Consider the following 16,533-nt stretch of genomic DNA (forward strand, 5'->3'; position numbering starts at 1 on the left):
GAGAATCTCATTTGCTAAAGCAAGACTCATGGGACATTTAGTGTTTTGACAAATTCGAAAGTCTCTGTCTAAAGTTTTTCTGTAGATACTCAATACAGTACATTTCAATATTATATTCTTCCACCTTTCCACCCCCACCCCCGTCTAGATTGAACAGATGAGGGAGCTATAACATTTTACTAGTGCCTAAGGCTGGAGAATATCACAAGTAAAGAAGAAGATGAAGACCAAGTGTAGGAGGTGGAAATAAGCTGAGGAATCAGAAGTAAAGCAGTCATTAGAGGAATGCCAGTCGCCTCGTTTGCTTTAACAGTGCTGTGAACAAACTGAACCACACACAGACAAAAAGAAAACGAAAACCACTGCTCTGCCATTTTGCATAGTTTTAATGTTTGATAAAGCTATGATAAAATTGCTAGTATTTATAAATACTTGTACAAATATAAAACTACTAAGTATGTGTCCTTTCACATTGGAATTAAAGCCACTAGCTTCTTTTTAAATTTTAATCTTCTCAGTAGCTCTTTTTTAAGTTATAGAGTCATAGGCCATTATTTTTTATATACTGCCTGTTAAAATTTTCATGTCAGAGACATGAAAGATTTACATGGCATTAAGATAGTAGAGTCCCAAGTGTTAAAAAACCAAGTTTGTATAGAGACAGAAGAGTTAATGGTACCATTTTTTAATGTAAAACTTAAATTAAACCACTAGAAAGAAATAATGACATTTTAGTTCTCTAACACATGGAGTTTCCTAATCACAAGCATTTGGAATAATGAAATCTTTGAAGGGGGAAAATGAGTGTCTTTGCAAGCCAAGGAATATCCTGTGAATAGTGGACACCAGCCAGAGACCTGGGATTGCATTCAGAGGTCTGTGATTTTTTTTTTTTTTTTTTTTTGTAGGAGACTTTGGGATTTTTGTAGAATAGTAAAATTGTCCTAAAATTTGCAGAGGGTTGCCACCTTTTTATTGTGTCAAGTGATAAGAATTTTTTAAAAGCCTACTGTCTTCTATTATTATCACTTTATTAATAAAAAAACATTATTACTTTAAATAGGAGAAAGGACTTAACTTCAAAATGAGTCCTTTAATTTAAATCAATTTAACTTAAAATTTATTATGTTGCTCTTAATTGTCTTATTTGCTAGCCTGTCGTTGATGGTGTTACTGTTCAGTAAATACTTACTCCCCCATCCATGCTCCTATGGACAGAGACTTTGCTTGCTCTGTTGACCTTAGCCATGTGACTTGTTGAAGCCATTGTACTGTTAGCAGATGTGACTCAAGCAGACACTTTAAATGTTTTACCTGGTTTGGCTTGACCTGCTGGCTGCTGTCTTCTGCTGTAAGATCAACATGTCCTAGATAGCTACTGGCCCCAGAATGAGAAATACATTAAGCAGAGATGGGCCCATCTGGCATTATGAAATAGAGCTTCCCCAGACCCATAAGCAAGAAATGCATGCCTATTTTTGTAAGTCTGAGATACTCGAGGTTGATAATATCAATGCAGCAGTGGCTGGGGAGCTCAATTTAGTATTTATGAGCTTAATTTGCCAACCAGAGGGATAATTCTGATTGGCTTTCAAAGTCAAACCTCTTGGACTAAAAGCTAAACAATACAGATAAGCTCTTTAAAAGAAACAGAAGATGTAGGTAAATCAAGAAGTTTAAGAAAGAGTAGTAACATACACTCTCAAAGTAACAAAGAAAGTAGGAATTCTGAGGGGACAGACTACAATAGGGAAATGTTTCAGTACAATTGTCTTCATTAACTCAAAGTATACAATTGCCAAGTTACAAATAAAAGACACCAGCCAAATGGCAGCTCTGCCATTTGGGCAGAAGAAATAGCCATATATATCCCAGGATTCATTCCTATCATTGTACTAAATTGATGTCTACTGGAGTCTGAATCTGTGTATGTTGGTGATAAAGGTACCTTAGTGAAATCCTTGTCCAGTCATATTCAAAACCTGTGTCATCTTGGATTTAGTATTGTATGCCAGTGATACCATGCTTTTTAAAGAACATGCTAAATAGAATAACTAGGTCAGTGAAGAAGTAGAGGATTTTAACATTTTAAACCAACTGTACCTAACAGACATATATAAGACATCCATACACTCCCAACATCAGCCAAATACATATTCTTCTCAAGTGCATCTGGAACACATTAAAATAAACCATATATTAGTCCTCAAAGCTAGTTTTTTAATCACACAAAATATCTTCTTTAATCACAGTGTAATGACTAAAAGTCTTTAACAGAAGGAAAAGCTACAGGTACATGGAAAGTAAAAAACACACTCATTACACAGCCAATAGGTCAAAAAGGAAATCACAAGGGAAATTAGATTTCACTTTGAAATGAGTGAAGATGAAAACATAGCATCCAGAATTTATAGGATGCAGTAAAAGCAGTGCTCAGAGGGAAATTTATAGCTGTGAACACTTCTATTAAAAAGAACTCAAATTAATAACCTAAATTGATACCTTATGAAGCTTAAAAAGAAGAAACCCAAAACTAACAGAAGTAAGGAAATAATAAAGTTTAGAAGAAAGATTAACAAAATAGGGAATGGACAATAATAGAATCAATGACATCAAAAGAGGTTCTTTGAAAAGATATAACAAAATTAGCAAACCTTTAGCTAGACAAACAAAGATAGAATACTACAAGTCGTAAAAATCAGAAAAAGTAGGAACATAACTACTAACCTTACAGAAATAAAAAGGATTATAAGAGAATACTATGAATAGTTATATGCCAACAAATTAGATAACCTAGGTGTCATGGACAAATTCTTAAAAACACAAAACTGCCAAAACTCAAGGAAAAAAAAAAGAAAACCTGAATAGACCTATAAAAAATAAAGAAACTGAATCAATAATCAAAAATTTCTCAACTAAGAAAGCCCAGGACAAGTTTCTTCACTGGTAAATTCTGCCAAACATTTAAGGAAGAATTAACACCTGTCTCTCAAATGCTTACACAAAGTAGAATAGGAGGAAACACTTTCTGATTCATTCTGTGAGGCCATCATTATTTATTAAAAATAAATAAATAAATTGGGCTTCATCAGAATTTATAACTTTTGAATACCAGAGGACCCTGTCAAGGGAGTGAAAAGATATTCCACTGAAAGGGAGAATGTATTTGCAAATTATATATCTGATAAGAGTGTCCTCCAGGATATACAAGAAACTCTTCTAATTCAATTATAAAGAGACAAACAACCCAATTTTTAAAAAAAATTATGCAAAATACATGAATAGGTGATTCTCCTGAGAAGATATACAAATTGCTGATAAGCACATGAAAAGATGCTGAATGTCATTAGGGAAACGAAAATCAAAGTAAAGTACCACTGAGCACTAAGATAACTATTAACACAAAGAAAAAAACAAGTGTTGACAAGAACGCGAAGAAACTGAGACCGTCATACTTTGCTGGTACGAATGTCAAATGGTGTAGCCATCATGGAATAGAGTTTGGCAGTTCCTCAAAATGTTAAACATGTAACCCAGCATTTCCAGCCCTTGGTATAGACCCAAAAAATTAAAAACAGGTGTTCATTCAAATGAAAACTTACAAAGGAATGTTCCTAGCAGCACTATTCACAATAGCTAAAAGGTGGAGGCAACCCAGATGTCCATCAGTAAATGAATGGGCAAATAAATGTATATCCATACATGGGCTTCCCTGGTGGCTCAGGTGGGAAAGAATCCGCCTGTTATGCAAGAGACTTGGGTTCGATCCCCTGGGTTGGGAAGATCCCATGGAGGAGAGTATGGCAACCCACTCCAATATTCTTGTCTGGAGAATCCCCATGGACAGAGGCGCCTGGCAGGTTACAGTCCATGGGGTCACAAAGAGTTGGACACGACTGAGCGACTAAGCACAGATATCCACACATTGAAATACTATTCACCTATAAACAAGAATGAATATAGATACATGCTACACCATAGATGAAACCTGAAGACACTATGTTAAGTGAAAGTAGCCAGAGATAAGATATTCTGTGTTTCCATTAGGTAAATTCTCCAGGAGAAGCAGATCAATAGACAAAACAGACTAGTGGTTGCCAGGAAGTTGGAGGATCAGCCATAGGAGAGACTGCTTACTGGGTACAGTGTTTCCTTCTGGGATTATGAAAATGTTTCAGAACTAGACAGTGGTGGTGGTTGCACAACATTGTCAGTGTGCTAAGTGCTCCTGAACTTTAAAACAATTTAAATGATGAATAAGATTTTTTAATACTAAGCTTCATTATGTGATCCTACAATATGAAACAGTGCTACAAGATGTATTCTTAACGTTTTGTACTATAAAGAGCAGAAGGAATGTTTCTTTCTAACTCTGCAACTCAAGGAAAAAAATTCTTTTAAATACACTGTTGATCTATGCATATCTTCAGATGCTTGACTCTGACATTTTCAAGGAGACACAATATTATAATCAGCTAAGAGATCTGTGACCTTAGGAACACCATTTCAAAACACTCTATCCCTTCAAGAGGGTTCATAAAACTTACGTATTTTATTGAAAATTCCCAAATTCTGAATCAGAATGAAGACAGTCTCACTTGTACTAATGTCTCAGTCTATCCATTAAAAGTTGTCACTTGTTTTTCTCTTGATACAGAGAATGAATGTATAGAGAATAAATTCATATGTAGACTAGTTCCTCCAGACAGCAAATGTCAAGTATCTACTATGTGCCAGTCAGTGTGCTAGGTTCTTGGTAATCAGTGATATATTTTTAAACCTGTGAGTAATCATTTCAGAACCAAGCTTCTGTAAGATTCACATAAGTATTTTATTTCCTATAAATGAATTATAATAAAAATAATATTACTGAATATTTTATGGAATACTTTACTGCATACTAACCAACACTGAGTGCCTTACCTATGTAAGTTTATTTAATTTTTACAACATGTCTGAGATAGGTTCTATTTTTACCCTCCTTTTATAAGATGAGGATACAGGGCATAGAGAGGCTAATAATTTGTGGAAAGGGATATAGCTGTTAAGGAAAGGAACTCGAATATCAGGCAGTCTGTCTCTAGTACCTGCACTCTTAATTCATTCACCCTTCTCAGTGGTAATTTTCAAATTCATCCTGTGAGAAGATAGTATTTGTATCTAATAATATTTTAGATATATTTCTTACTAATGTGCATTCTGTAATATGACTATTTTTATTTAGGATTTCATCTAGTTTTAATATTCTGTGATCTCTGCAAGTTCTTAAGAAAATTGAGTTCTCATTTAACAGTTCTTTATCTGTCACAATACCCCCTTTTTTTAAACATTTTCTAAAGTGTACTATACAATTTTGAATGAACCCTATAGAAAATATAACCTATCAAAATATATAATGATAAAAATATCATTTTGATTGTACTACATTTCTCTAAAATATTAATATTTTAATATTATATAATAAGTTTTAATTATATTACACATATCTATAAAAAAAACAACTAGTTATAGAATAGCAGTACAGTGTATATATGTTCAGACATGACCACATAAGAAGATATAGTAAAATGTAGTCTTTGTCACTCTTCACAAGGAATAAATTCGAGTATTAGAAAAATAAGATAACAGGAAAATGTAAGGCAGAGGCAAAGCCGCCAAGCTGCACAATTCCAGGGATATGGCTTACAGAGTACAATGTAAATAGTGCCATCTGGAGTTCTGCAATGTCATAACCTTGAGCAAAACTTGGTATTAGACTAAAAACTGAAGTCAGTAGTAATTAAAAAAAAAAATTGTACTATGTGAAGTGAAAGAGTGTGGAAATAAAGGCTAATCAAAATAGAAATAACCTAACAAGACAGATTATAGGATGTCAAGTTGAAAAAAATAGGGAAGGATAATATTCTTGCAAATGCTATAGCCAATTTTTATATGGATGGTGTCAGAGTAATTCAGTGTTACGACATGGGATGGACTACTAACAATGATTGAAAAAAACATCTCCAATCTTGAAATGGCCCCACCTATTAGGCCCCACATAATACTAGGCCCCACCTAGTATTTCTCAGTTTTACTGTGACATTCAGAAGTCATGTAGAATGGCTAGCATCCCTGGCCCCCTTTCACTAATGCTTGTAGCACTCATCAGGACAATCAGAAATGTTGTAACCTGGTGTTGGAACCATGGTTCCAACCATGCCCTGCTGAGAAATTTTGATTTAGTTAATAGTAGGTGACCATACTAAGTGTTTTATATAGATTAATTCATTTACTCCTCAAAAATACTATTTGATAGATTCTCTAATTGAAGAAGTTTTGATCTTTTTATATTATTGAAAAAGCAAATGTTCATATTATTTCTATGCCCTGATCAAAATCAAGCGTTAATGTAGGGTTTAATAAAATTGATAGAATTATACTTAGTGTAATGTCTACAGACATGTTATCATCTTCTGCTTGGGAAGAAATTTATCATTTTTGAAAGATACCTTTGCTGAAACACTCTAGTACTGATTGTTGAAACAAAGATGTCATATTCATTCATGTGTCATTAGGCCAGCTTTCAGGTGAGGAGCAGGAAAGGAGAAACGGAGTTTTGTAGAGGACGAGAATGGTCCTAGAGTAGGCTGCCCTGGACTTTTCACTAAGGGATTGTGCAGGGTCAGCCTTGCTTGACTACCTCAGAGTCATCCCAGCCCCAGAAGAGTACCCTCTTAAGTATTTAGTGAGTGAGTGAAGGAATGAATACAATCCTGTATCTGTCACCATGTCTTTATAAAAAAGATGCCATTACCACACAAAACATCTGACAAGAGATGTGTTTAAGAAAAGAATTGCCAAGTAAATCATAGGATTGCTAGTCATTTGGCCTCATGTTAGAACACCATTCTTTTATGGTGCCTCATCATGTCCTCCATATATAGATCTATCATATACACACATTTATGTACAGGAAAATATAAGTACTAGTACTTCAAATTATGACCTAGCATCATCTGAAGAAAGTTAAAATCATTATTTTTGAGAGGTAAATAAATGCATATTTAGAAAGATTTATTATCCCCCTCCTTCCAAAAGAAGGTAAAACTGGTGCTTAAGTATTGAATGGGTTAAGCTTATTATTTTAAAAACTCACTAATACAGAACATCTCATTCCTAGTCAGTGCCAAACAACAGATGTTCTTGTATATTAAAAACAGTGCCGTTCTGTAAGAACAAGTCAGATCAACAAGTATTTATTAAACATGTTTAGTATGGCCAACATTTAGTACTTTGGGGGATACAAAAGAAATAGAAGTTGCAGTACTTGCTGTAACTACAGAAGATGTTAGAACTAAATCCATCTCCTCCTCCTCCTCCCCAGTAATCTTTTAAAATATTAGATAAAATTTATGGTGAAGGAAAAATTGGCTTCCAAAAACCAAGGAATTCTTAGTTCAAGACTAAAATAATAGAGGCGTGTAATGTGCCATTCACTTTGTCTATAAAACATGGAATATTAGTAGTTGTCATGTTCTAGTTGTTATCAATTTAACAAGAATGGGAGGAAAGGTGGGACATAAAAAATAATGATTTTTTTTTAGGAATATAACCAAATTGCTAGATAAGGGAGTACTGAATTACCTTAGATAGCCACTAAGCCAATAATGCTGTTTTTTGAAAATTATTACAAGAGAAATAGAATGTTTATCAACTGTCTTCTATATATCCCATATTACCTAAATTCTTCCCATAATACTTCTGCTCATTTATATTTGCATCTTTATAATCCACAGTTAAGACAGCATTCCTCCCCAAACCCCACCCCAGCTAAGATCACAAAATAAGTGATTTACTTAAAAATAGTCCTTGTGGAAAAAAAAAAAAATAGTCCTTGTGGGAAACAGAGAAAAATGGAGACTGAGAGCCTTCTGAAGATAGGCCAAGATAGGCTTGGAAGATCAATCTGCGTTTAGGAGCAGTTAAATGATGCCTGATAATTACAGGTACAAAGTGAAATCAGGATAATGTATATTATTCATTATAATATTATGGTTAAATAATTACAGAAATAAAGTTTTCTGCTTGTCTTCTAAAATTTCCTCTAGTTTTTTATAACATTTTCAATCAAGGTTAATTATTTCATAGTTCTAATAAGAGCTTTAAGAATGAGATAAAGGAGACAGCTTGTATTGAATTTACCTCTAGTGAGTGAAACAGAAGGGTTTAATGGCTTTATAAGAACCATCCAAAAATTATAGTAAAATCTTTTCATCACCTTTGCAGATCTCTGTTTAAGTCAAGGCCATGAAATAGTGTGTTGTTAAAAGATTGTAATAGACTGAAAAGTAATAAAATGATGAAACAGTTTTCTGAAATTTTGTGTGATCGTGTACTGGTAATACCACTGTGGTGTTCAGCCCTTTGGTCTCTCGTGTGCTCTTGCAGATGAAATATAAAACCAGTACTTCATAAAGCGTATTACCCTATCAGTGACTGCAGTAACTTAAGCTTGCTTTTTAGCCATTGTAGCCATCCTGTGGTTGTAAGAAGTGAATTGTACAAATAATAACCATATTCTTGAAACATATCCATTCAGGTTTATTTTGAAAGTCCATTAATGTAACTGATAAGGAGTAGCTTCCCTCTTTTGTAGCATATAGTCAAATAAGTTACAAAGTATATCAAAATTTTTCTTGAAAGTAATGAAAGGTGAGTATTTCCTGGGTAGTATTACTGGTGTTTGTGTTAAGGTTTATGTTAGTTAAAGGAAAAGTCCTTTTATTCTGAATTCCTTGAAGATGAAATAACTAAATATGATCTGTTTGAAAACTACCATATGCTATTTCTTTGCAGTTGAGAGTTTAATTTTGAGGTTTATTTTTAAATCTGACAAAATATCTCACAATTCCTATGCTTAAGAAATCTGTTTGTCTTTGTAAGTTAAATAAGATGTCACTTCTCCTCAGGGGTGGCCCTCAGGTATGATAAATTGGTAGTTTCTGCTGCATTTGTTAATAATTTTAAGAAAAAAACTGAAGGAATGACATGTAACTGTGTAAGATTTTTTAACCCCTCCAAAGCTTCATGATGTATAATAGTAGATTGTTTTTTGTGTGGTTCAGTTCAGTTCAGTCGCTCAGTCATGTCCAACTCTTTGCAACCCCATGAACCGCAGCATGCCAGGCCTCCCTGTCCATCACCAACTTCTGGAGTTTACCCAAACCCATGTCATAGAGTCGGTGATGCCATCCAGCCATGTCATCCTCTGTCGTCCCTTTCTCCTCCTGCCCTCAATCTTTACCAGCTTCAGAGTCTTTTCAAATGAGTCAGCTCTTCACATCAGGTGGCCAAGGTATTAAGAGTTTCAGCTTCAGCATCAGTCCTTCCAATGAACACCCAGGACTGATCTCCTTTAGGATGGACTGGTTGGATCTCTTTATGGTCCAGGGGACTCTCAAGCGTCTTCTCCAACACCACAGTTCAAAAGCATCAATTCTTTGATGCTCAGCTTTCTTTATAGTCCAACTCTCACATCCATACATGACCACGGGAAAAACCATAGCCTTGACTAGATGGACCTTTGTTGGCAAAGTAATGTCTCTGCTTTTTAATATGCTGTCTAGATTGGTCATAACTTTTCTTCCAAGGAGTAAGCGTCTTTTAATTTCATGGCTGCAGTCACCATCTGCAGTGATTTTGGAGCCCAGAAAACTAAAGTCAGCCATTGTTTCCACTATTTCCCCATCTATTTGCCATGAAGTGATGGGACCACATGCCATGATCTTAGTTTTCTGAATGTTGAGCTTTAAGCCAACTTTTTCACTCTCCTCTTTCACTTTCATCAAGAGTCTCTTTAGTTCTTCCCTTTTTGCCAAGAGGGTGGTGTCATCTGCATATCTGAGGTTATTGATATTTCTTCTGGCAATCTTGATTCCAGCTTGTGCTTCATCCAACCCAGCATTTCTCATGATGCACTCTGCATATAAGTTAAATAAGCAGGGTGACAATATACAGCCTTGACGTACTCCTTTTCCTATTTGGAACCAGTCTGTTGTTCCATGTCCAGTTCTAACTGTTGCTTCCTGACCTGCATACAGATTTCTCAAGAGGCAGGTCAGCTGGTCTGGTATTCTCCTCTCTTTCAGAATTTTCCACAATTTATTGTGATCCACACAGTCAAGCACTTTGGCATAGTCAATAATTTTGTATGGTAAAGTTGGTTTATTAGTATTATATTTGAAACAGGCCACTTCCTTTCCCCTTCAAAGTACAACTTTTGATTACTGACTCTATTTTTGACTTATAAATTTTTGTGTTCATAAATTTTAATATTATTTATAGACAAGTCAGTATAAAGATATCACAGCTTAGATGTACAAATAATAGAGCATGAATTTTCCTATCATGGAGTACACCTTTTTCTTAAGCACTCATTCATGTGATTTTCAGAAACCACTTAGTCTTTTTAGTTAAAACATCTTAGTTTATTGTTTTAATAGTCTTGTGGGTAGTAACCCAGAAGGTAATCTACTTCTCAGGATCTCTCCTTGCCCTTCTTCCTTCCCAAGACACTTCCTGGGTTACAGGGAGATCTAATAAAACTTCTGGGCACAAAGATGGATAGCTGTGTATCTGGCCTTCACACAGTCCTCTGGTTGATTCATAATTTTTAATTATTGAAGGTTAAAATAGCATAAGTAATTATCTTTCTTTTTCATCCTTGTAATTCTTACTCTTGTCAGTAAAATTTCTGGTAGTCCATTTCATCTATTATTAAAACTATTTGCTTAGTAGTATCAAGTATCACCTCAGTTGTGTCTGACTCTCTGTGACCCCATAGATGGCAGCCCATCAGGCTCCCCTATCCCTGGGATTCTCCGGGCAAGAACACTGGAGTGGGTTGCCATTTCCTTCCCCAGTGCGTGAAAGTGAAGTCACTCAATCGTGTCTGAGTCTTAGCCACCCCATGGACTGCAGCCTACCAGGCTCTTCTGTCCATGGGATTTTGCAGTCAAGAGTACTGGAGTTGATTGCCATTGCCTTCTCCACCCATATGGTTAGAAATACTTAATATTGTACTGAAAAGCACTCAGCCTGAAATGAAGCAGTGATTTTGACAATGAACTACCAAAAGTAAGATAAGTTCCTAGTCTTAGATCAGGATACCTCTTCACCTGTACATCAAAGAACTAAATCTGAGAGTTCTACTTAAGACCGCAGAGCTGAGAGGGGTGGGGAAGTTATAGTCATAGTCAGATTGCATCAAAACTGTCATTTTATTTACCTCGAGAGTAATGCTGTCTATATCCAGTGCCCTTAGGTTCAGTTTATATTATTGATTTCTTAATATGTCAACATTACCTTAAAAGCTTTTGTTTTGAAATTTCCCTTGCAAACATTTGAATAGGTATACATATATGTTTTCTATAGCTCCTGATTTTTGACCATGGTAGTTTAACTTGATAATGTTATATTTTTATACTCTTATAGTCTATTATCTTTCAATGTGTTTTATTATGTGTATTAAGAAAGTTATAAACCTTTATAGCTTTTCTTTTTCTTGCTATACCACTTGCCTGAAAAGTATGCTTCTGCAGTTATAATGAACTTTTAGGTAATTTCCCATATTATAAACAAATATACTAGCAATAAATTTGGAAATATTAAAATATGAATTTATGGGGTTTTTTTCCCAATTATAGTAGAAACTCTTATCTGACATGATCTGAACTTGCAAACTCATTTTAAAGGACTGGAAATCATTTTAAAGGACTGTCTACCTAACTTATTTAATTTACTTTTTAAATTTTTGTTTGCACTTGATCTTTGTTGCTGCCTGTGAGCTAGTTGCAGAGAACAGGGGCTGCTGTCTGGTTGCGATATGCGGGCTTCTCATTGCTCTGGCTACTCTGGCGCCGAGCACAGGCCCTAAGCCTGCTGGTTTCAGTGGTTGCAGCACATCGGCTCGGTGGTTGCAGCCCACAGGCTCTAGAGCACAGGCTCAGTAGTTACAGCACAGAGGCTTGATTGTTGCGTGGCATGTGGAATCTTCTTGGACCAGGAATTGAACTCATATCCTATGCATGGGCAGATGGGTTCTTATCCAGGGCACCACCAGGGAAGTCCTACCTTACTTTAATATATAATGTATATATGAAAATTTGCCAATTTTTTGGTATAGACCAAGGATTTTTGTTTTTCTTAAATTATGTGTCCATTGATTTGCTTTGGACTTCTTTTTTGCATAAACCACACCCATAATCCAGTGTCTACAATGAAAACAAAATTTTTTAGGCAGTCATAATTCAAATATAGCTAGGTTTTTAATTGTTTAATCTTTTGTAACTGTCATGCATGCCTAACTTAAGAGCATTTTTTAAAATTTAGTTACCATCAACTTAGTTCCATTGAAACAGTTCTTTCACATTCATATTTTGCCAGCTTACATAATTATGTAATTACAATAGGCTAATAAGCATGGGTTTACATGACTTACAAACAGCAGTTCATTAAACACATTTTTCTGTGAGGTAAGCCAGCAACAGATGCACATGTGAGCTATTAGAAAATGATCTTACTCTTGTCAGTTCTGGAGAGAGAAAAGGTAATCTTTCAGAAGGAGGTCAACTAAGAGAGTTTTTACTATATATTGTGTTCACTACATTCTAAAACTGATGGAAATTTATTCATTTACAAATACATGAAAATAACATAAAATGCAAGTGGAAAGAGAATGATTTGAGAAATCAACCTTACAGATAAGCTCAACTGAAAAGTTGTGCGTTTTGCTATTGAGACAAATAATTCTTTTAAGATTATTTTGTCAGAAAATTTGTCAGAGAAAGTTTAGGCATTTTCAGTTGGTGATTACAAAGAAAGATGAAAGGGAAAAAAAAGATAAATGAGGTGCATCCAGTATGGAAACCTATTTGACAGTATACTTGCGAAAGTTGAATGTATTTGTAAGCTATGATCTAGTGAGTATTCAGAAGGTGGAGGTGGAAAGATGTGGGCATGTGTCTGTGTAAGAGAGGAATGGGTGTGTGGATGTCTGTATTCACTAAAAGACATATACAGGAAGATCTGTGGAAGGATTATTAGTAATGACCATAAATGGAAACAGCCCGAATGTTTGTCAGCAGTAGAGTGGGTAAATACTTGGCAGTGTACTTAATTAACGGGACGCTGTGTACAGCAGTGAGGATGAACAAAGGACAACATGCAGCAGTACTGGTAACTTTCACAGGATTTAATAATGAACAAAAGATGCCAGACCAAGAAATACACTGGGTAGCATTTTCCATAGCATTCCATCTTTATGATATCCCAAACCAGCAGAAGTCAGGATGGTGGGTACTTTTTGTGAGAAGGCAGGAAAACAGGAGAAGGGGGCAGCAGAGAATGAAATGGTTAGATAGCATCACTGACTCAATGGACGTGAATCTGAGCAAACTCCAGGAGATAGTGAAGAACAGAGGAGCCTGCCAGGCTACAGTCCGTGGGGTCAAAAAGAGTCAGACATGACTTAGCGACTGAGCAGCAACAACAACCGCAACAAAGGAAATAGGGACTATAAGGAAGCACAGATGACGTTTGAAGTTCTGGAAATGCTCTCTTAATCTGGATGCTTCAGGTGTGTTCTCTTTGAGCTGCATGCATAAGATTGATGTGTTTTTATTACTAATGGTATACTGCAAAAAAAGAAATGTGATTTCATCTGATGGGACTATGTTAACTAGATGAGACATGTAGTAAAGACACAGGAAAATAAATTGAGCTCCACAAAAGGATTTGAGAGGAACTTAATTATAGAATCTATCAAAATGGGAAATAAAGCCTAACAAGTTAAAGTGTACCATCTGTAGCTAATTTAGCTGTGATAACTCGTTTCAGCACAATTGGTTGTATTTTGCATGCTTAGTACTTGGATTGTGCAACTGCTGAGAATTATTTAATAAGCATATAATTATAAGCCATAAATCATTTTACCCTAATCCCATAAAGTAATCTGGATCACTCTCCTCATTTTTAAATCAGTTTGATTTTTTTTGTTTGTTTTGTTTTTTCCCAAAATGTATCAGATTCTGTTCAGGCTAAATACTGTTTAAAAATGAGATTAAAATTTGGTTCAGTGGACAAGAATATGCTTCATTAATTGGCCTGTTTTTATAGAATATCAATTTTTTAAATCTCTTTGGTTTCCTTCATTTGAAATTAAAAAGTCATGAAAATATCCTGGTCTGCATTCATTCAATGTAGTAGCAAACAAAAGTCAAATACATATTAGAATAAAATCAAAAGAATGGAGCCTTTAAACCATTCCCTCATGGGATTCACTGAATATGCAAGACAAATTTCTGCTACTTCAATAGTGGTAAAATATATGCTAGTCCACTACTTTATTGTATAAACGGTAATAAAGAAGAAAGAAATATTCTGTTGCCTTGACTAATAATCTTATTTATTGTGAAAGGTGGAAACACAATTGAATAAACCCATAGGAAATGTGATTCCAACCTTCTCAGTTAAATTGTAGTTGTCTCCCTATGTAGTAAATACAGATGAAGTGTTAATTTAGCAAGAGGAAAAAAAGTGTATGCTTCTTCTATTTAATCAAGTAGATAATCATTTTAAAGCATATTTATGTTAGTTTATATGTAACTAAGATATTTAAAGATTGGAGATCCTATAATTTCTATAGAAAGGAAAAATATTTAAATTATGTGGTTTGGAAGAATAGTAGAGGCATTGTAAAATAAATATGTCTACTTTCTTTGAAATAAAATTTTGCCTCAACCTTAAAAACATTCCCTAAGTTTCTTGAAACTGTTTTATGGTCCCTAATGAGATATGAACTATAATATAGAAGAAAAAGTCCAAGGCATTATAATAAATGCAGTCAGTTCTTAAGGACCAGACTCTGTGGACACTTTGCCAGCTACCCTTCACCTTCTGTCTCTTGCCATCCTAACTCTTTGCCACATTCTGTACCAGTGAGATATAACAATGACTGAATGTGAAGAATGAGCTCAAAAACCAGTAGTCTAGATGAAGAATAGGACTTCTCACAAAAGAGTCATTACTGAGACTTCTGAATCTTGATCTCTCCTCTGGGGATGGGAAAAAAATTGAGATGGGAATTGAGTAGGTTTGTTGTAAGTATTGAAGAGAGGGAGAGTACAGGGAACCAGATACTTGTTCCTTCAGCCATTCTATCCTTTAATCTTTTATTAGTCAAGGCTCCTTTTGAGAAGAATTGAGGAAGTGAGCCATATCAGAAAAGGTAAATGATAGGAAATAGCCCTTGGCCTGGGAACCCAAAGGCAGAAGGAATGAGCAACTCCTATCTCCCTAAATTCATGTCACCTCATACTAGCTTCTTTATGTTTAAAATGGGAGCATTGGGGTGGAAGAGAGGGGTACAGGTGTATGTTTTAAGTACCCCTGGTAGAAATTATTGTTAATTGAAGTGACTACTGAAGGGGCTTCCCTGGTGACTCAGATGGTATGCCTACAATGCAGGAGACCTGGGTTTGATCCCCGGGTTGGGACGATCCCCTGGAGAAGGAAATGGCAACCCACTTCAGTACTCTTGCCTGAAAAATCCCATGGACGGAGGAGCCTGGTAGGCTACATACAGTCCATGGAGTTGCAAAGAGTCGGACACGACTGAGTGACTTCACTTTCACTCACTGAAGTAGAAATACAACCTGATTAGTGACCTAGAAACTTCAAGATTCTGTCCACAAAATAAAGAGTTCATGAATAATTTAATTTGGTTACTGTGTTACAGTATTGCTATATTAGATTAATTAGAAAATGTATGTGACTGTTTTCCCATTATTGAATGTGGTAAAACTTAAATTCTTCATACTGCTTTTACATTTTCTAAAATAAATATAATTGTTATAATTTTCTATGAAACATGCTTTAAATACAGATATCTACCCTATAATCTCTAGTTGATAGCCTTGAATAAATTTAGGGAATTTCTTTTTTTTAGTAACGTATCAAAAATTTTTAACATTATACTCCTGCTCTTTTATTAGGATTTGGAACTTGGAAGGAATACAGACAGCTCATTTTGTTCTTCATTCCCCTGGAATGAGTGTGTGCTGGCATCCTGAAGAAACTTTTAAGGTTATTATTTATTATAACTTAGCTTTCTTTTATCAAGCGGAAAAGACATACAGATGTGAAATACCTGCACAGAGAAGAAAAAAAAATTCAGTGATTTGTTTTTCACCTCAGAGACTCTTGTCACAAATACATTTAGGTTAGTCTAGAACCTTATAAGTTCTCTGTAGTCAAGTTTTTATTTGACAACCATCATCTATTTACTCAGAGTATACTTTTCATGCCTTTTGGTAGGTTATGATCTAAACCCCAATGCCTGGACTATCTAGTAAGCAGTATTTGTTTTAAAAAAAAATATTAAATCCATGCTTATGAGCCATAGTGTAGAAACAGAAAGCATCAGTGGCATAAGACAAATTTGACCTAGCTGCAGTGGTATTCAATTTCTATTCAGACTAAAACTTTCTAAAATTC

The 16,533-nt window shown here is 35.1% G+C and overlaps 1 protein-coding gene across 2 annotated transcripts in view; it reads left to right on the plus strand.

The window, feature by feature from the left end:
* NUP37 (nucleoporin 37) overlaps positions 1-16,533 on the plus strand; it is a 41,319-nt gene that overhangs the window by 16,348 nt on the left and 8,438 nt on the right. For both annotated transcript variants that reach the window (XM_061125521.1, XM_061125520.1), the window contains exon 6: positions 16,032-16,122. In XM_061125521.1, coding sequence (XP_060981504.1) covers positions 16,032-16,122 — 91 coding nt within the window. The remainder of the gene's footprint in view (positions 1-16,031; positions 16,123-16,533) is intronic.

The sequence above is a fragment of the Dama dama genome, chromosome 22 (assembly GCF_033118175.1).
Source record: "Dama dama isolate Ldn47 chromosome 22, ASM3311817v1, whole genome shotgun sequence".
NCBI lineage: Eukaryota > Metazoa > Chordata > Mammalia > Artiodactyla > Cervidae > Dama > Dama dama.